This window comes from Mirounga angustirostris, unplaced genomic scaffold (genome assembly GCF_029215605.1).
Source record: "Mirounga angustirostris isolate CCGP_5_RB_7025 unplaced genomic scaffold, mMirAng1.0.hap1 SCAF_6, whole genome shotgun sequence".
Taxonomy (NCBI): domain Eukaryota; kingdom Metazoa; phylum Chordata; class Mammalia; order Carnivora; family Phocidae; genus Mirounga; species Mirounga angustirostris.
In genome coordinates this window covers 118,226,147-118,247,943 of record NW_026991714.1, presented here as the reverse complement: position 1 = coordinate 118,247,943, position 21,797 = coordinate 118,226,147, and the positions used below count along the sequence as shown (strand labels likewise).

General features: G+C 39.0%; 1 protein-coding gene across 4 annotated transcripts in view; it reads left to right on the top strand.

Annotated features, from left to right (window-relative positions):
* BMS1 (BMS1 ribosome biogenesis factor) overlaps positions 1-16,334 on the top strand; it is a 43,876-nt gene extending 27,542 nt beyond the window's left edge. For 3 of the 4 annotated variants that reach the window (XM_064594977.1, XM_064594979.1, XM_064594980.1), the window contains 10 exons: positions 5,931-6,004; positions 6,662-6,835; positions 9,628-9,816; positions 9,906-10,086; positions 10,277-10,335; positions 11,315-11,437; positions 12,381-12,528; positions 12,873-13,048; positions 15,112-15,273; positions 15,795-16,334. In XM_064594977.1, the coding sequence (XP_064451047.1) occupies positions 5,931-6,004; positions 6,662-6,835; positions 9,628-9,816; positions 9,906-10,086; positions 10,277-10,335; positions 11,315-11,437; positions 12,381-12,528; positions 12,873-13,048; positions 15,112-15,273; positions 15,795-16,025 (1,517 nt within the window). In that variant the 3' untranslated portion in view covers positions 16,026-16,334. The remainder of the gene's footprint in view (positions 1-5,930; positions 6,005-6,661; positions 6,836-9,627; positions 9,817-9,905; positions 10,087-10,276; positions 10,336-11,314; positions 11,438-12,380; positions 12,529-12,872; positions 13,049-15,111; positions 15,274-15,794) is intronic. The other variant, XM_064594978.1, reaches the window with a different exon arrangement.
* Positions 16,335-21,797: the final 5,463 nt, after the last annotated feature.

Below are 21,797 nucleotides of genomic sequence, written 5' to 3'. Positions count from 1 at the left end.
ATTATTTCTGTTCTTTGCTTGTTTTAGGTTATTTTGTACTTTTCAGTTTTCTTAGATTATTGGTTTGAGACCTTTTCTCATTTCTAATATGAGCATTTAGTGCTGTAAATTGCTTTCTCTGCACTGCTTAGCTGCTCCCCCCAAATTTTCATTCAATTCTATGCATTTTTCTGTTTCCTATGAGACTTCTCTTTGATCCATGCATTATTTAGTGTTTTTTACCTACAAACTACGAAATGTTTAGGAATTTTCTTGTCTTTCTGTTATTGATTTTCAGTTTAATTACATTATAGTCTAAGAACATACTCATGATTTCAGATGTTTTACATTTGTTTAGATTTGCTTTACTACCCAGACTGTGCCCTGTCTTGATAGATGTTCTGTGGGTGCTTTAAAAATTGTTTATTCTGCTGTTGTTGGGTATCATGTTCTATATATGTCAGTTAGATTCTGTTGGGTTGGCTGTATTGTTAAAATCTTCTCTATCTTTGCTGATTTTCATGCTTAATTTTATCAGTTCCTGAGAGGAGGATATTGAAGTCACCATATATTATTTTGGACTTAAATATCTCTTTCAGCTCTATCAATTTTTGCTGCTTATATTTGAGGCTCTGTTTGGTGCACATATGTTTAGGATTGTTATGTCTTTCCGGTGGATTGATGTTGTGTATTATGGTCACCTCCTATTCACCCCATTGGTGAAGGAGAGATTCCAGCTCTAGGGTTATGGGGATGGCTGAACACACACCTGACACTGGACAGGTGCGATTGACAGCAGTTTATTAGTCACATACACTCATAGCCTGAGGGAAGGGAACACTGCATGCCATGCAGAGATTGAACAACCAGGGGCTTTAAGAGAAAGGCTTTGTACCTAAATGAGCATAGGATGACCATTGGTTCCCTTGACAGGATGTGATTAATGCGTTTGAATAAATTAACGGGCTGGCAGAGAGGTGAAGTGAAACCTGTTAGGTTGAGGGATAGGTGGGGTGCGGGTGGTCCAACTGAAAAAGAACTATCAGGATGGGGAGCCTTTCCCATAGGGCAGGGACATATCTGGCAGGCCTACTCACAGCTAGACCTTTGGAACCCTGTGAGGCTCAAGGATGTCAAGGCAGCCCATGAAATTTTAGGCCTTACAGTTCAGTTAAGTCTTTCTCTGGCTCTGATAGTTTTCTTTGCTCTGAAGTTCATTTTATGAGATAATAATTTAGCCATTCTTGCTTTTTTAAAAGATGAGTTGCACAGTATATCTTTCCCCTTTTACTTTCAACTTACTTGAGTTGTTAAATCTAAGGGGAGTTTCTTGTAAACAGCATGTGTAGTAGGTTATGTGCTTCTATCCTCTGTCAATCTGTATTTTGATTGGTATATTATGCCATTTACATTTAAGGTACTTACTATATGTAATTGTGTAAGTCTGATATTTTACTGTTTTGTTGTTTGTTTACTCTGATTCTAATTCTTCTGTCTTTCCTCTGTTTTCATTTTCTTCTATCTTGACATGTTTATGGTTTTTGAGTGTCTCTAGTTTTTGTAGTTGTTGCTCATTGTAATATAATAGCTCACTGGTGCCAGCATTTTATCATTTGAGGAACATGTGGAAACTTTTCTTCCATTTCGGTCCCTTTATCTTTCCCACTTTTAAATATTATTGGTTTGTGTATTAGGTAGTGCTATAATTTTTTTTCAATCTTCAAATATGATTTTAAAAACTCACAAGAAAAAGGCTCTTTTATTGTATGTAGCCATGCTTTTGGTCTTTTGTTTGTTTTTTCTTTTTTCCCAGAGGTCCCAGATTTCTTCTTTTATAATTTACTTACTGCTTAAGAACTTTCTTTAGCCTTTTTTTTTTTTTTTTAAGATTTTATTTGAGAAAGAGAGAGCCGAGTGGGTGAGCATGAGTAGGGGGCAGAGGCAGAGGGAGAAACAGACCTCCCCACTGAGCAGGGAGACCGACGTGGGGCTCGATCCCAAGACCCTGAGATAACGATCTGAGCCAAAGTCAGACATTTAACTGACTGAGCCACCTAGGTGCCCCACTTTAGCCACTTTTTAAGAGTAGGTATGCTAGCCACAGATTCCTGTAGTTGTTATCCATGTGAGAATGTCTTTATTTCCAACCCATAGTTTCACTGGATGTAGAATCATAGCTGACAGTTCTTTCCTTCAGCACATGAAAAATGTACCACTTCCTTCTGACCTCTGATTTCAGAGGAGAAATGCACTGTCATTTTGAATTGGTGTGAATCTGTCATTTCTTTCTGGCTGCTCTCAAGATTTTTATCTTTGTTTTCAGTTTTCAGAAGTTTGATTGGTGAAGATTTCATTGGGTTTACTCTGTTTGAAATTTGCTCAGCTTCTTGAATCTTTTAGGTTTATGTCTTTTACCAAATTTGGGAAGCTTCAGTCATTATTTCTTTCAATCCAGGTATCCTTGTGAGATCATATAAATGGTGGATCTTTTGTTTCTGCCCCACAGGTCCATGAGGCTCTGCTCATTTGTTTTTTGGCTGTTTTTCCTCTACAGTGTTCAGACTGGATAAATTCTGTTGATCTGGCCTCAAGTTCTCTGATTCTATCCTCTGTCATCTCCACTCTTACTATTGAGCCCATCTAGCAAGCTTTTAAAATTTCTTCTGTTGTATTTTTCAGTTCTATAATTTCTGTTTGGTTCTTCAGTTTCTTTGCTGAGATTTTCAATTTTTTGGTTGTTGCCAAAGGATTTTTAGTTACTTGATGAAGCATTTTGGTAATGGCTGCTTTAAGTACAAGTCAGATAGTTTCAACATCTGATTCATTTTATTGTTGGTGTCAGATGTCTTTTCACATTTCAGTTAAAATTTTCCCGGATTGGGGTATGACAGGTGATTATCTATTGTATCCTACACATTTTGGTTTTTATGTTAGGAGACACTGGGTCCTATGTAATCTTTTTATTTTAGCATGCAGTCCTCTTGTTTAGGATTAGTGTGCAGGTCCTGGTGTACTTTATGGGCTGTGGTTCCAATGACAATTTAATTTTAGAGCTTTTGTGGTACTATTTTGATCTGCTTAGGTTATCTGATGCCACTGGTCTCTGCGGGTACTGCCTGAGGAGACAGAGGACCTTCCCTAGTCTGGGCCCCCTGTTGTGGCTAGGTGGGGGAAGGTTGTTTTGGCCTGTAGGGCTAGTTTGCTTGCTGTGGGGATATCTTTGCTGGTCCTTCCAGGGTACACATTGTTTTTAGATGAGGGAGGAGAGCCTCATGCCTGGCAGAATCTCCCTTTGTCAATAACCCTTAGCCACCTGGTATATCTTGGTGGAGGAAAGGAGATTCAGGCTCTTTGGGGAAGGCAAACACTTCCCCTTGTCACTTATTGTCAGTGGGGCTTTCAAAGCCCCCCCTTTACCAGTGCCTGCCCTGTTTACCCAGTGTTGCTGCTGAGAACTGAGTTTGATCTGAGGGAACATTGAGTCTACCTGGTCTACCTTCTGTTGCTAGGTTGAGGGTTGGGAACAGTGGCTCTGAATTGCCTTTCTGTGGGTTGTGGTATAGTGAGCCACTGGCCATTATGTCATTCCTCTGGTCCCGGGGACCCTCACCAGCCCTTTTTTTCTTTACACCTTTCAGAGTTCTTTGATTTTCTTTAGGCTCTTGTGTTATTTTTGGAGTTGGTTATACTTAGTTGGGAGGAACAGAAGAAATAAGTCTACACTATCTTTTCTAGACCAGAAATCTATGTTGGTATTTTTTTTTTAATTTTAATTCCAGTATGGTTAACTTATAGTGTTATATTAGTTTCAGATGTACAATATAGTAATTTAACAGTTATGTATATTACTCAGTGCTCATCATGACAAGCGTACTCTTAATCCCCTTATTTCACTCATACCCCCAGCCTTCTCCCCTCTGGTAACCATCTGTTTGTTCTTTATAATTAAGAGAGATTTTTGGTTTGTCTCTTTTTTTTTCCCTTGCTTATTTGTTCTGTTTCTTATATTCCACAAGTGAGTAAAATCATATGGTATTTGTCTTTCTCTGACTAACTTATTTTGCTCTCTAGCTCCATTCATGTTGTTGCAAATGGCAAGATTTCATTCTTTTTGATGGCTGAATAATATTCCATTTTACACACACACACAAACACACCCACACATCTTCTTTATCCATTCATCTATCGATGGACGCTTGGGCTACTTCCATAATTTGGCTATTGTAAATAGTGTTATAATAAACATAAGGATGCATATATCCTTTCAAGTTAGTATTTTCATATTCTTTGGGTAAATACCCAGTAGTGCAATTACTGGATTATCTGATAGTTCTATTTTTAATTTTTTGAGGAACCTCCATACTGTCTTCCTGCACCAGTTTGTATTCCCACCAACAGTGCACAAGGGTTCCTTTTTTTCCATATCCTTGCCAACACTTGTTTTTTGTGTTTTTTATTTTAGTCATTCTGACAGGTGTGAGTTGGATCTCACTGTGGTTTTGATTTGCATTTCCCTGACAATGAGTGATGTTGAGCATCTTTTCATGTGTCTTTTGGTCAGTGGAGAAATGTCTGTTCATGTCTTCTGCCCGTTTTTAATTGAATTATTTGGGTTTTTTTGGTATTGAGTTGTATATATATTTTGGATACTTACCCTTTACTGGATATGTCATTTGCAAATATCTTCTCCCATTCAGTAGGTTGTCTTTTCTTGGTGGTGTTTTTTATTATAACTGTGATAAAAGGAGAATTGACATCTTTCTGATACTGAGTCTTCTTTTTCAAATATATGGTAATCTTTGTTCAGTAGATAACATTAACCACACCTACTTCATTAGGTTGTGTTGAAGAATGTAGTTAAGGCACATAAAATACTTGTCTGTAAAGCACTTGCAAGTGTTAGCTAATGTCTATTCCATGTGTTCTTTAGTAGCATATTAAAGCTTTTTAAGTTTTTAAAATAAAGTTTTGGCACATTTCTTGTAAGGTTTAGTCCTAAGTATTTTGTCCGTTTTTGTTTTTATTACAAATGGAATCTTCCCATCTACTGTATCTTCTTTGGCTCTTTGATTCTTTGGCTCTTTCTTTTTTTTTTTTTTTTAAAGATTTTATTTATTTATTTGACAGAGAGAGACACAGCGAGAGAGGGAACACAAGCAGGGGGCGTGGGAGAGGGAGAAGCAGACTCCCTGCCGAGCAGGAAGCCCGATGCGGGACTCGATCCCGGGACTCCAGGATCATGACCTGAGCCGAAGGCAGTCGCTTAACCAACTGAGCCACCCAGGCGCCCTTGGCTCTTTCTTATATGAAAATGTTTTATCTAAATATTACTTCTAAATATTGCTTCCCAAAGGAGTTTTAGCATCTTTTTGTTTTAAGGTTAGGACCCATAGCTAAACTTAGAGCTCTAAAAACAAATGGATGAGTGAATTAATGAGCTCTTCATGTGGTTCAGCATTATTTTGGGTACCACTCTTACTCTAAGTCCTGTATTTTATGTAATCCAAGATTTTTCCTAGGTATGCCAGGCATTGTGTTGTGTTGATCTTACTATTGAGACTCTTTGTCCTATGTGTTATTAATCAAGCCATGGTTTTTTCATGTCACTGTTGGTCTTGGGGGCTCACCTGCAGGGCCATGCATATATCTTTGTGTGCATCTCTGCTGCAAAGTGTTTACCACCTGTATTGGAAAAATAGCTCTTGGCTAAGTGGGATATCGAAGTAAAGTAAGGAAATATGGGTTGGGTCCATGAGCTTTATCCAAACAGGTGGTGAAATACTGACAATTCAACAAGAAAAAGAAGTCTGTGGAAGTACAGGATTCTTCTGGGGTGTGTAGCAATAAGTAAAAATGAAATTTGGGCTTCAGAGTATGCAGTGCACCTGGTGGTGCTACAGTGTCATATGCAAGCCCTATTCACAGAGGACATTTGGGTGTTCTTTTCCCAGAAGAGCTCTATGGTGACTTTGAAGACCTGGAAACGGGGGACGTGCACAAGGGAAAACCAGGCGCAGATACTCAGGTATGATTTTGTCATGGCTGGCTGTCAGTCACTGGTCCTTGATCTGTGGTCAGTATGTCCTGAGAGAAGCCCATATTAAGAAATGCAGATCTTATTATCTGTGTAGATTACAGAGTAGATGGATTCTTTCCTAAAAATGTGGAGATTGGGAACAGATCAAAGTTGTTGGTTTGTTATTCTTGATCTTTTGGGTGATACCTACTACCTCTTGTTGTCATTATGATTCTTCAGTCATTGAAAGTTTAGCTCCCAAGTCACTGTCTTTCTCTCTACCATTCCTTTTGCCATCATTCTCCTCTTAATATAAGTACCATTTAAAAAAACTAAATCCCTATTCTCCCTAGTATTTCTTTAGAACAGTGTCTGGGGAGCATCTGGGTGGGGACACTTGCTGTTATTTTTATTTATATCTGGCATTCCCAGCCAGATTAAGGAGTGACAGTGTATTGTAATGCAGATGTCTAAATGTCTCTTGTAGTAGTACATGTTATTTAGAGCCAAAGGCTGTGTTTGGTTTCGTTTGGTTTTTGTTTTGTTTTCCTAATGATCATAACCAAGACTTTTGCAGCTCAGATAGAACTTTAAAAAATCTGCTTTAATGTTTAAAGAAAAGATATCCACAAACTTTTACAAAATTTTCTCTTCTGGAAATTTAAGATTGAAGATGCAGAAGAAGTTAAGGAAGAAATTGACCCCAGTGCAGAGGAAAGTGCCAAGAAAAAGCATTTGGATAAGAAGAGAAAATTGAAGGAGATGTTTGATGCAGAATATGATGAAGGAGAAAGCACGTATTTTGATGATCTTAAAGGAGAAATGCATAAACAAGCACAGGTAAGAAAACTTGGTTCCTATCAGCTTTATTTCAAGGCTATAATACAGTGTTGTGAATATGTAATTTCGTTTAGGTCTCTGCTTCCTGACCTGCTTCTCTGCCTCAGGTTTGGATTGTTAGGTCAAGATGCAGATAAGTGTGTTTATTCATGCAGTCATCTGATTGTTTTTTCAATCAGAAATTGAACAGAAAGATATCAGTATCTATTTTATACCAAGCATTGAGGAAGTAAAAATGGCTGAGACAGGCAGCAACTGCTGAGGATCTCTCAGTGTAGTGATTTGAGACAGTGTTTATTTAAATGCAGGCATTGCCTTAGCATTCTGACTACTGCTCCCTGGAATCATAATTAATTTGAATGGGTAGGTGATTCTTGCATACACCAGTGCTGTCCAGGGAGGCTTTTCTAAAAATTCACCTTGGTCAGAGTTCAGAGGATATTTCAAGTGTCGGGTCAGATGTGGAGATAAAGGGAACATGTGGAATGCTGAAAAGAAGATAGTCTGGCCCCCCTGCCTGGGATGCTGAACAGACTGACTTGATGAACTCACTCTGAAGGAGATACAAAGATGTGTATGCAGTTGATGGGAATTACTGAGTTGTACTTTGACAAGGGGGACCACCAATAATTCCTGTAAACTAGAACATATCTTAATACATCTTAAACAGGTTAAGCATATGATTTCTGAAAATGCCGTCAGCGGGCTTTGCCCAACCTAGGCTTTCATCTGTTCAAAGAAAGTATCTCCTGGTTAGTCATTAATATAGTGGTTCTAAGTCTATACTGACTTTTGATAGAAGTTAGTAACTAAGACGTGTAAAGCTAGTTCTGAAGTCTTTGCTTCAGTTCATTTATAACTTAAAATCACCTAGAGGGCGCCTGAGTGGTTCAGTTGGTTAAGCGACTGCCTTCGGCTCGGGTCATGATCCTGGAGTCCCGGGATCGAGTCCCGCATCGGGCTCCCTGCTCGGCGGGGAGCCTGCTTCTCCCTCTGACCCTCCCCCCTCTCATGTGCTCTCTCTCTCTCATTCTCTCTGTCTCAAATAAATAAATAAAATCTTAAAAAAAATAAAATAAAATAAAAATAAATAAATAAATAAATAAAATCACCTAGAATCTTGTGGCCTTTTGTAAAGGACTTTGAATTTTTTACTCTGAGTGAAATGGGGACCCATGGGGGGTTTTGAACAGAGGAAAGACATGTATGACCTGCTTACCTTTGAAAGAATTGCTGTGGCAAGAGTTCAGTAAGATTAAGATGACTTGCCAAGGGGGGTGGGGACGTGTGTGGCAGTGGAGGCGAAAGAGTCAAATTCTGGATATGCACTTTCGAAAGGTAGATCAAAGGTAGATTGTGGGGTGTGTGAGAGGAAATAAGGATGACTTGCTGGAAGGATTGAGTTGTCAGTAAGATAGGAAAACCTCTAGTTGGTGCAGGTTTGTCTAAGAAGATGAAGTTTAGAGCTGTTGGGTTTGAGATCTCTCTCAGACAGTGGAGCTCCAAGTAGTCAGTGAGGAGCCCTGGAGAGAGATTGGGGCCAGCGACTTGGATGTACAGTCCTCAGCATCTGGATGCTACTTAAAGCCATGAAGTGGATGGGATGCCCTGGGAAGTGAGCGTGGAGTCAGGAGAGGAGAGGACTAGGACTGACAGTGGGTACTCCATTGTAAGAGGCTGGGCAGAGAGGATGAAGCAGCAGTGGGGATTCAGCAGTGCTCAGGAGAGAGAAGAAATTGAAGAGAACCCGAAGTAAGCTGGAAGCCACCATAGAAGGAGGGATAAATTATTTTAAATCCTGATGATGTATTAACTACAATGAAGACAAAATTGACAACTGGATTGGAATGTGGAGGCCCTATGTGATTTTGGCAAGCATTTTTATGGAGTGTGGGTTAAAGTCCAAGTTGGGGGGATTTAAGAGAACGGGAGCAGAGGAACTGGAGACTATGAATATAGAAAACTTATAAGCCATTTTACTTCAGAGAGAAGCAGAGAAATGGGGCAGTAGTTGGAGGAAGTAGAGTCAAAAGAAGATGTTAAGATGGGAGAAATAACAGGCAAGACCTGTTAGAATAAAGTTCAGTAAGGGTGAATGACACCTAGTATGCAAGTGAAGTTTGGCATAAAATAAATCTATAGTAGCTGCCCAGATGAATTTTCTGTAGTAACGGAAATGTCTGTCTGTGCTGTCTTGTATTGTAGCCACTAGCCACGTGTTGATACTGATCACTTGAAATGTGACTACTGTGACCGGGGGACTGAATTTAAAATTGTTATTTAATTTTAATTAATTTCAGTAATATAATAAGTAATAAATATAATAATAACAAGATAAAATAAAAGGCTGGATGTGGGTATAAACCCTGGTAGAAGAGATTGCTGTGGAGATTCTTTTAGACTGCTTAGTTTTTGAGTGAATTAAACAGTCAACAGCTGAGAGTGAGGATGAGGGAGGAGATACTGGATATTGGATATTGGAGAGTAAGAAAAGAAAGTGTGGACTGGGAAGCTGAGAGTGTTGGCTGACCAGCATTAAGGGTTGCTTTCAGAGTTGTTTGCATTTGCTGTATCTTGGAGCAACAAAGGAGAAAACAGTTGGGATATATCCTGAACAAACTGTACAGATAAGAATGTATGTTATTTTTAAAGAGGATAAAGCGTAAGTGATTATGTCCATGTTCCTTTATGAGATAGTGCTCATTTTTTAAAATGTTAATCTTAACTTTTATTAAAGATAACAGCATTGTGGGTTTTTTTTAATTGTTTTTTTTCCCTGCTCTCATATCTAGCTTAACCGAGCAGAATTTGAAGATCAAGATGATGAAACCAGAGTTCAATATGAGGGTTTTCGACCTGGGATGTATGTTCGAATTGAGATAGAAAATGTCCCCTGTGAATTTGTGCTTAACTTTGACCCCCATTACCCAATTATTTTGGGTGGTTTGGGCAATAGTGAAGGCAATGTTGGATATGTACAGGTAGGTACCCTTTGCTGCATGCTTTGACAATTGGGGTTCTTGGGACATACTTCCACCACTAATCTTATTGAAATCTCTTCTCCCCTCAGATGCGTCTGAAGAAACATCGTTGGTATAAGAAAATCCTCAAGTCCCGAGATCCAATCATTTTTTCTGTAGGGTGGAGGAGGTTTCAGACTATTCCACTCTATTATATTGAAGACCACAATGGAAGACAAAGGCTTCTAAAATACACCCCACAGCACATGCATTGTGGAGCAACCTTTTGGGGTAATATGTGATTGGAATAATTTGCTTGTAGGTTAATTTAAGCCATTACAGTTTTGCTTTTCTCTATTAAATCCCAATTCATAAGATTTTTCTCTTTTTTTTGGATTGAGGTACATATGTAAAATGGAATTCAGAATTTGTGATTCACTGTATTTCTTTCTTTCTTTTTTTTCTTCCTATTTTCTTTAAGGTCCAATCACTCCACAGGGAACTGGGTTCTTGGCAGTACAGTCTGTCAGTGGCATAATGGTAAATACCTTGAATGTTTTATTTTCCAGATTGTGTATGAGAAGTATGTCTTGAATATGGAATATGTACGTGAAACTTGAAGTTGAAAATGGCTCGTTTTTTAGTATTCATAGCAAACTTCTCTCTGCTTTTAATTTTTCTACATCTTTTTAAGTAGGATGTGGGAATGAAGGGAGAGGTAGAATTATTATGGTACTGATGACATTTTATATTTTTATGCATTTTTGGACTTTTTTTCTTTTTAAAGATTTATTTTAGAGAGAGTGTGCACATATGCGTGGAGTGGGGGGCAGAGGGTGAGAGAGAGAGAGAGAGAATCTTCAAGCAGACTCCCTGCTGAGCTTGGAGCCCAACATGGGGCTCAATCCCACAACCCTGAGATCATGACCCAAGCTGAAATCAAGAGTTGGTTGCTTAACCTACTGAGCCACCCAGGCACCCCTTATTTTTCTAAAAATATTCTAAGTAGTGCTCACCATGTGCTAAACATTATGCTAGGTTCTAAGGATACTTCGGATACCAGCTAGACATAAGACTAGCCCTAGTAATGCTGGTTTAGCAAAGTATGTTCATACAGTCTTCATTTGATCAGTCAGAGCAGGTTTTATTGGCCCTGTTTGACAGAAAACAGAATAATGAGCAGATGAAATCTGCTCTGGGGGTCCACAATTTAATTTCTTAAACATTGTAACCAAATGTTCATATTCCTTTCCATTCCAAATTGGTCATTGTTTTAAAATTATGTTATTGCGAAATTACCCTCCAGAGAATACTCAAGACATCATCATTAGTTTGGCTTACATATATTATAGCTTTAGATTTTGTTAAAATACTGCTTTGTATGTTCAGATATTCTTTTTTTGTTCTTTCTTAGCTGGTTGTAAGTGAAATGCACTTTAGGAATTTATTGCATCCTAGAATTACAGTTTTTCTCTTACTGGTATTATTCCTGTATTCAAATTTTGGGGGTTCTTCCCAGCCTGATTTCCGGATAGCTGCCACAGGAGTTGTCCTCGATCTGGATAAATCCATAAAAATTGTGAAGAAATTAAAGCTAACTGGTTTTCCTTACAAAATTTTCAAGAATACGTCATTCATTAAGGTCCGTATATCTGTATACTCACATATTTATAAATGTATATTTTATTGAAGGAGGAATGAAATACTTCTAAAATATAGTCTGATGTTTTCAAAAGAGTATTTGAAATCTTTTATAAACTTGGTCTTTGCTACTTTTGGTTTACTACTTTCTATTGGTCTCTATGTTACTTAAATATGCTCAGAAAATTTCAAGGTGACGTTAATAGAGCTACTTACTAATCGAGGCTATTCCTTATTCTGTGTGGGACTGTGACAGAGCTAATATTGAAAATATGTAATCTCATTCACTGGCTTTTTTTCCCTGCCTTTTTGGTTTGTGTTAAGAAAGGGGGGAAATCATAGGTTTATTAAACAGCTCAGTAGAAAAATAGACAAAGTATTTTGTAAAATACTTGTTGGCAGGGGTATGGAGAAATGGATTCTCTGTTATGCAGTATAATATGGGAGGGTAGTTTGAGTGACATTTATTGAAAATCTTATTAGTGGGGGTTTCCATAAAAGTACTGAGTTAAGATGATCATAAAATATCTTGTAATATCAGGTAATAAAGTCACTAACATTTATCCAACTCTCTTTCTTTTCTGAGCATGTGCACCTAAGTCGTAGGATATGAGCTGCAGCCCAGCCCTGGCCGATGACAGCAAAGGCTCTCTAGGCCAGTTCAGTCTGATAGATATCTTTTTGATCTTTTCTTCTACAAAGATATCGGTGATGAGCATGCTAATGAGCCTACAATAGAATCTTGATTAATGTTATTTTGGGGAAGATGAAATAGAATTGTATTCCTTTTGACCTAGTAATTCCACTCTTGGTGGGGAAAAAACATTTTGATTATTTTAGCACTATTAAAGAAGTTGTTTTTTTTTTTACCAAGGATTCATTTATGAAATAAGAAGTAAAATGTCTGATTTTGTGTGTATGTATTTTTTTTCGTATACCTATAGGGAATGTTTAATTCTGCCTTGGAAGTGGCCAAATTTGAAGGCGCTGTGATTCGAACTGTCAGTGGCATAAGGGGACAGATCAAGAAAGCACTCCGGGCTCCAGAAGGAGCTTTCCGGGCCAGCTTTGAGGATAAGTTGCTGATGAGTGGTAAATATAACTTTGTAGTATAACCATAACAGCATGTTACTATTCACTGTTGATTTCTAGCCAGTGTAGACTAGAGGTTGTAGTTCAGGTTTTAGCAAATTGGAATCGGCTCCAGCTCTCCAGTTGGAGCATCTTATGCAGTGTGCTGAGTCATGCTGTGTGTGGAGCCATGTGATTCACACCCAGTACAAGTTTTGTGATATTCAAGAGTAGTTTACTTGGTGAAGTCTCTCTTCAAAAACCGTGCAGCCAGTTAGAGAAGTTTGGGGTGAATGTTTTGTTCTTTTGCTTGACAAGATGAATCTTCTTTTGAAAATGTTAAAGTAAGTTGTCTCTTTTTCCAGATATTGTCTTCATGAGAACCTGGTATCCTGTCTCCATTCCAGCCTTCTATAACCCAGTAACATCTTTGTTGAAACCAGTTGGTGAGAAAGACACCTGGTCAGGAATGCGGACCACTGGTCAACTCCGGCTTGCCCATGGTGTCAAACTAAAGCCCAACAAGGATTCTTTGTATAAGGTAACAGTCACTCACACATGTGCTCCATAGATGGGGGTCATCCAGATGCTTTGTACATAATGTTTTCTATGTTTTCAATTTTCAAGTAGGAAACCTACCATTAAATTTGAATGAATATGTATATTCATAGAATATTTTGGAAAGAATGCAGGAAAGTGGTAATAGGGGTTTTCGTGGGTTGGAAAGGAGACAAACTCTTCATTGTATACTCTTTTGAACTATTTTTTCCCCCATCAGATACATGTATTACTTTAAAAAACATTAATGTGCTAATCTTTATTGAAGCAATGTGAGTGGATTCTTTTGGGAAGTTTTAATAAACTTTGTAGTGAAGTGTTAAATACAGAAAAATATACAGATCATAAGCATATAGCTCATGAATTTAACACACCCAAATTGCCATTACCTGGATCAAGCAATAGAATTACCAGCACGACAAAAGCCCCCTTGTGACTTCTCCTAGTCACTACCCCACCTCCCTCAGAGATAGCCATTCTCTCAACTCCTGACATGTAAATTAGTTCTGCTATTTTTGAGTTTTATAAAATATAGCATATACTGTTTTGCCTGGTTTCTTTTCTTTCAGTTTTATGAGATTCATTCATGTTCTTGTAGGCATTGCATTTGTTGTTATTGTTGAGTAGAAATCTATTATGTTATAATGTCAGTTTATTCATTGATGGACATTATTTCCAATTTTTGGCCATTATAAATGCTGCCCTGAACACTTACATGTGACTTGTTTGGTGTTCATGTGCACACATTTCTTTTGCATCGATCCCCCCAGGTTGGGATTGCCAGGTATGGGGTATGCACGTGTTCAGCTTCACTGTATGATGCCTACAATATTCTGGTGTAGTGGACCAGGTTAGACTCCCACCAACAGTAGTTGCCAGTAGTTGGCATCATCAGCATTTTTTTAATTTTAAGTTCTCAGTGCCTTTCAAAATCCCATTTCATTTGGATTTTGGTCTTTGAGAACTTTCATTATTTTCTTCACAGGTTAACAATGCATTTGAAAAGATTTGTTTTAATGCAGGATAAATATAAATTGTTTTATAATAAGAGGGATGTTCAGGATATCAGTCTGCCATTCTGCCAGAAACAAATTTCCTAGGCATTACTTTTTTAATAAAATAATTAATAATACAATTTTTAATCCTGTTACATGAATTTCTAATAAAATATACTACAGGACATGGTACCTACAAGTACTACCTCTAGCTTGTGGTGCTTACTCTTTTTTCAGAATGTGATTTCTCCGAGTTCCTTCATTCTAAGCATTTTAGGTTCCTCCTAAACAGAGAATATTGAATATTATCATGGATGATGTCTTTAATAATAAATTTAAAGACATAGCAGCAATATTCTCTATATAGTTGATGTTGACCTTGGTAAAGACCTAGGGCAAGACTTTGCACTTATTAACTATTTTTGAGGCAGTTAAGAGTTTTGGTCATCTCAATTTAAGCATAGAAATTAGATTACCTTAAAAATTGAATGTAGAGAGTATTTATTCTTTATATGTCATTTAAATCTCATTTTTCTCAGCTGGCCTTCCATCAGAAACAGAATAAAGTTCAACTTTTTAATGAGAATCAGGGATGGGAACACTTGAGCTACTGCTGATTGGAGGAAGAACTATGTCCTTAAATCCACAGAGGTTGATAGTGAAGATGGACACCTAGATTATTGTTATTAGGCTAGAAGAAACTACCTCAGTGCCCCCAAAATAAGATGTGGGTTTTCCATTAAAAGAAACTTTGGATATGTTCATCTGCTATGTTGAGATCCCCATAGTTCATACCATAGACATGGACACAGTTGATTTTTTGGGAGAACTGTAAGTATATTCTGTGTATTTCTCTGTTTCGCTTAGAGCAATGTACATCCATTGAGGCAATCACATTTGATGGATGATTGAATCCTCATTTCTGATGATCAGCAGACTCTGGTGTTACTGATCATGTGGAAAAGTCAATCCACTAAGAAGATTTTAGGCAAGTTTTAAATGCATATAGATCATAATTTAAATACATCGCTGTTTTTATTTTTCTTTTTAGCCGATTGTGAGGCAAAAGAAACATTTTAATTCACTGCACATTCCAAAAGCCTTGCAGAAGGCCCTGCCATTTAAGAACAAGCCCAAGACCCAAGCAAAGGCAGGCAAGATGCCGAAGGACAGGCTGAGACCAGCCGTCATACGGGAACCTCATGAGAGGAAGGTACTGTCAGCGGATGGCTTCCTGCGTGTTGCATTTAGATATGAAAGTAATGCTCTCAGCACAGTTGGTGTTTCTGTTGCGTTCTCATTTTTCTTCAGGAAAGGATAAGAGCCAGACTTATTTGAGGCACTAGAACTGGAAGTTAGAGGAAAGGCCAGAGTCCATTTCCCTTATTTTGTTTAGTCATACTGTGTCTTATGCATTTTAATGGGGAGTAATAGGCACCCAGCTGGCAAATCACTCTGTCTTAGTTGTACACTGTATCCACAGTGATTAACAAAGGTGGTTATTGGTGAAGGCCATTCTTTAAGTATTTTGCTCAGTAAATAGGCTCCTACTTATGCCTCCATGCAATTATGATTTCCTAGTTCAGGATAAATTTTCCCTGAGTTAATATTCATTTGGATCATGGATTGATTCTAGTTTTGATATATCAGCTGAGGTGTTTAGGTCCCCTGAAACTTAGAAGGAAAGCATGATGTAGGAGTATTCTGGTGCTCACTGGGTTTTGTCCTTGTCAGATCCTTGCACTGCTGGACGCTCTGAGTACAGTGCACAGTCAGAAGATGAAGAAGGCCAAGGAGCAACGACATCTGCACAATAAAGAACACTTCAAAGTGAAGCAGAAGGAGGAAGAAGAGAAACTGAAGCGACAGAAGGACCTCAGGAAGAAGCTCTTCCGAATTCAGGGTCAGAAAGAAAGGAGAAATCAGAAGTCCAGCCTGAAGGGGCCTGAGGAGCCATCAAAATGAGCTTCAGACAGACACTGTCATTTGGATCTGCAGAGATGGATGGTTTCCAATATTACAGTACTTGTAAATGACAACAGGGCACTGGTGCTCAAGAAAGACCTCTTTGTTGGATTTGTCGCCCAGACTGTGCCTTTGAGAGGAGAAGTGGAAACTCTGTTGATAGGACACCTGTTCATTCTCAGCATCTAGGTTATGTCAAGATTTAAAGGAATATTATTTATGGTTTTGTAGATTCCTTCACATTCCTCTTCCCTGTCTCAGTTTAATTATTTGTGCTACAAAAATATCATTAAAATACTTTCCTGTTAATTTTGGCTTAATAGTTTTCATTAGGGATGAGTGCTTGATGATTGTAGATAATTGCTTATTCTGCCACCTTCATGATGAGTCTTCCAGAGGGGGGAAAATATTGACTTGAAAACTCAGCTTTAAAATTTGGAAAAGAGAGCGCGCCTGGGTGGCTCAGTCGGTTAAGCATCTGCCTTCGTCTCAGGTCATGATCCCAGGGTGCTGGGATCGAGCCCCACATCGGGCTCCCTGCTCGGCGGGAAGCCTGCTTCTCCCTCTCCCACTCCTCCTGCTTGGGTTCCCTCTCTCGCTGTCTCTCTCTCTCTGTCAGATAAATAAGTAAAATCTTAAAAATAATAATAATAAATAAAATTTAGAAAAGAGTGTATGGTCCAGTGCACAGCTGAGTTTCCCAGAGGCCATGTGATGTGCAATAGCACAGTAGCCTGACTGCAGATGGGGGAATCCAGCTGCTTCTATTTATGTTAACCATGTAATGGGCTAGTTTGTGTTCTTTTAAAACAAATTAGTAAAAAATACTTTTAACATTTTCTTTCATTTCTTACATAGTAAAAATTGATAGGTACAATCCACTTGAAGAAAAACTCTTTGAAGTCCTCATATTTAAGAGTGTAAAGATCTTGAGATCCAAATACCTGGGAAGCGCTGCCCGGAACGACTCCTTCCTGAGGTGGACACCTGGGCTGCTCGCCAGCTCCCAGTTCTGTACCCAGAACCTAATGCTCTTGGTGTCAGGCACCTTACAGGAGGACAGTAAAGGCGGGGATGAACTAATTAAATTCCTGCCCTGTCACTAAATGTGATTGCTCCCTAGCTGCCAAGATGCCGTGGCCTGGCAGCAAGTGTACAGGAAGACAGAAGGGGAGCTGCTGCTGAGCTTTCTGTCTCCTCCCTGTGCCTTCCTCAACACACTTCCCCTGCCCAAGACCCCAGATGCAGTAGGTGGCTTGCCACTTGCAGGGTGCAGAGAGCCTTGAATGTGATCGTGTGCTTTACAAACTAGGTTCTGGCAAAGTTAACTGTGTAATGAGATCCTTGTAGGGGAGTTGTTATCTAAGTGAAGCTGTTTTACCATCCTCTTAAATGTCTTTTCCCCCCCTGTGGACTCCTGACCGAAGAGAGAGAACTGAGGACTGGCCTGGTGTCCCAGGCTGGCTCAACTCAAGGAGACAGATCCCGGCCCATGCAACCATCTGCCCTCCACTGAAGGGGGCAGCAAGAACCCCAATCTGGAGGACCAGCGTGGTCAGGGTTTCCCCTCTGGACAATGCCCTCTGAATCTGACAGAAATACGGTACTACCACATTAATACAAGGGAAGAGAAAACAGGTGAAATGAATTTTAGTACTTTTTTATTTTTAAGCCAATATATCTAAAATGTTACCACCACATACAGTCCATATAAGAATCTCTAATGAGATAGTCGACATTTCTATTTTTTGCCATTTTTGAAATTTGGGTGTGTGCTTTACTCTTACAGCAACTCTCAATTCAGATGCTAAATTTTGTGGAAAATACTTGATTTATACCTAGATTTCATTAAATTTATAGTGTAAAAGATTGACACACCCTAGTTGTTTCAAATATAACTGAACTTAGTACCAGTTTTTAAATTGAAATTCATTAAAATTAAACAAAACTAAATGTCCAGTTCCTCAGCAGTAGTCAGACATTTCAGTTACTTGATAGCCGGCATGGCCAGTGACTATGTTGAGGACAGCGTGGCTCTACAGTGTGGGAGGTCTGGAAAAGCTTCCTTAAAGGAAGCAAGTGACCTCTGATGCATGATCCGAAGAAGCAGGTTAACTTGGCAAAAGGTAGGAGTGGGAAGAAGAGTATCAGCCAGCAGGAATGTATGTACAAAGGCCCTGTGGCACAAGGCAGCACGATACCTGTAAGCCAGTGTGTTTGGAGCCAGGATGGGCAGAGGGTTGCAGGAAACCACAGAGGAAGATAGAGAAGGAAATGGAGAGGCAGGCGATGAGGCCGCATTAAGATACTGTCTTTATCTCAAGATACTGGAAAGCCCTTTGGAGAATGTTTAGCTGGGAAAACATGGTCAGATTTGTATTTTTGAAAAATTCCCTTTACTGTGGGGTAGAAAATAATGCAGAGGGAATCCAGAGGTAAATCCTGGAAGGAGGCTGACACAGGAGTGGTAGAAGATGGTACAGAGAGGGAGAAGTGGAGGATGCTAGAGCTTTAGGAGGTAACATTGGAGGTATGTTGGATCTGAGAGTTGTGAGAACAAGGGGTTTTCAGGAAAGATCCCTGGACTCCTAGGTGTCTGGCTTGCACTGAGGATTTTGCTGGCTGGGCTGCTGGGTAGTGAGGAACTCAGTTTTAGGGGATGGTACCCTTGGGACAGCCATATGTAGACATCTGAGGAGGTAGTTAGGAATATTGTCTGAAGCTCAGGTTGACCTATCTGGGCTTAAAATGCGTTCCGAAGAGACATCAACACCCTCCTGGAAGAGGATTGAGTTACCTAGGGAGGGGTCAAAATTGAACACAGGTGGGTCTTAGTCTAGCATGCTTCCCATTGGTTCAGTATTTTCACATACCTCAAAATCACCAAGTCCAACCCATATAAGCAGAGCAGTGCAGCCCAAGAAGCCCATTGATTGTGTTGCACTTCGCTTGACTAGAGCTGAGCAGGTGCAGCTCAGCAAGGCTGTGCACAGAAGCCAGACATGTAGGTGACATCAACAGGTAGGACAGCCTGTCTTTCCCAGCCAATGTCTTACACTACTTTGGGCAGACTTGACCATCCCAGTGCTGAGGTGTAGGAAGGGTCTGCCATTCACTGTGATGTGACTAGGGAAGTTGCTGAGTATCTCTGAGTTTCAAGTTTCTTGTCTGTAAAATGGGGTTAATAAGCAATCTTGCAGTATGTAAGGATTTAATGAGATTACATGCAAGGTAACTGGTACAGAACAGATTTTCAAATTTTTATTTTTCTCCTCTGGTCCCATTTTAAAGAGGTGTGTGAGCCTATGTATTTTAGCACATACACAGATTCATGTAACCACTACCACAATCAAGATACCAAACAATCCTCTCTCCCAAGCACTAACTCATGCAAGGTAGCCCTCCCAACCGTCCCCCACCCCACCCTGCTAACTACTGACATGCTATTCCACACCACAGCTTTGTTTTGAGAATGTCATGTAAGTAGAACCATAAGGCACGTAATCTCTTGTGATGGCTACTTTCTCTAAGCATCGTGCCCTTGAAATCTATCCCAATTGTTCTGTGTATCAGTGATGCTTTCCATTTGATTACTAAATAATATCCAACTGTATAGGGAGACCACAGTTGGTTATCTATTCACTAACAGAAGGACACTGTTTTTTTTTTTTTTCCAGCTTTGGGCAATTATGAACATAACTGCTATAAACATTTGTGTGGAGGTTTTTTTTTTTCTTTTGTACTCTCATTTTTATTCACTATAGCCAGTCATTTGTTAAGATTCATTTTTTTTATTATTCTTATGTTAATCCCCATACATTACATCATTAGTTTTTGATGTAGTGTTCCATGATTCATTGTTTGTGCATAACACCCCGTGCTCCATGCAGAACGTGCCCTCCTCAATACCCACCACCAGGCTAACCCATCCTCCCACCCCCCTCCCCTCTAGAACCCTCAGTTTGTTTTTCAGAGTCCATCGTCTCTCATGGTTCGTCTACCCCTCCGATTTCTCCCGCTTCATTCTTCCCCTTGTGTGGAGGTTTTTATGTGAACATAAGTTTTCATTACTCCAGGGTAAATACCTAGGCGTAGGAGTCGGTCGTATGGCCTAAGAAAACTGCCAGACTCTTCCAGAGTGGCTGCACCATTTTTGCTTTCCTACCACCAGTAAGAAGGAGCGAGTTCCAGTACTCTGCCCCTTCATCATCACTTAACACTGCCAGTGCTTTTCATTTTAGCCATTCTAATGGGTATGTAGTTGTATCTCATGTGGTTTTAATTCGCATTTCCTTAATGACCAACAATACTGAGCATCCTTTCATATGCTTACTTGCCTTTCATATACAGCAACCTCTTTGGTGAAGTTTAGGTTCAAGCCTTTTGCCTTCTTTTTATTTGGATTGTTTGTTTTCTTAATGTTGATTTAAAGAGTTCTTTATACATTTTGGAATAAGTCCTTTGTCAGATACGTGATTTGCAAACATTTTCTCCTGGTCTGCAGCTGTGGTTTCATTAGCAGTGTCTTTTGCAAAGTTTTTAACATCAAGTCTAATTTATTAATTTTTTTTCTTTTATGGATTGTGTATTTGGTGTCATGACTAAGAACTTTTTTCCTAACCCTAGGTTAGAAGATTTTCTCCTGTTTTCTTTTAAAAGTTTTAAAGCTTTATGATTTTCATTTCGAGTTTTGTGTAAGGTGTAAGATTCCGGGTACTTTTTTTTTTTTTTTTTTAACTTACAGACAACCAATTTTTCTGATGCCATTTGTTGAAAGACTAACCTTTCTTCATTGAAATACCTTTGCATCCTTATCAAAAATCAGTTGGGCATATTTGTGAGGGTATATTTCTGGTATACGTTTTAATAAGCTTGCCTATGTTTACAAAAAAATCCTGTGGTGATTTTGATTGCATTAAATCTGTGAATCAGTTTGGAGAGCGTCGACAACTTTGCTCTGTTGAGTCTTCCAGTCTGTGAACTTGCCATATCTCTCCATTTACTTACGTTTTCTTTGGTTTCTTTCATCACCATTTTATAGTTTTCAGCCTATAGATCCTGTGTGAGTTTTATTAGGTTTATGTCTAGGTTTTTAATAATTTAATAATTGAGTCATTGCAAATAATACCAATTATTTAAATTTTGCTTTCAAATTGTTCACTGCTACTTTTTAGAGAAATGATTGATTTTCATGTGTTGAACTTATATCCTGCAACTTTACTAGACCCATTTATTAGTTCTAGGTCTTTTGTTATTGTTGTCTTTGGTTTATTTCTTAGGATTTTATTTTATTTTTTATTTTATTATTTTTTTAAAAGATTTTATTTATTTGACAGAGAGAGACATAGTGAGAGAGGGAACACAAGCAGGGGGAGTGGGAGAGGGAGAAGCAGGCTTCCCGCGGAGCAGGGAGCCCGATGTGGGGCTCGATCCCAGGACCGTGGGATCATGACCTGAGCTGAAGGCAGATGCTTAATGGCTGAGCCACCCAGGTGCCCCTTATTTCTTAGGATTTTATACATAGACCATTATATTGTCTGCAAATAGGGACAGTTTTTATTCCTTCCCAGCTGTATGCCTTTTTTTCTTGATATATTGGACTAGCTAGGACTTCTCGTATAATGTGGAATTGGAGTGATGAGTGTGGGCATCATTGCTTTGTTCCCATTTTTTTGTAGATGCTCTTCTCAGTTTGAGGAAATTCCTTTCCATGTCTAGTTAGCTAGGAATTTTTTTTTTTTTTAAATCATGAATGGGTGTTGAATTTTGCCA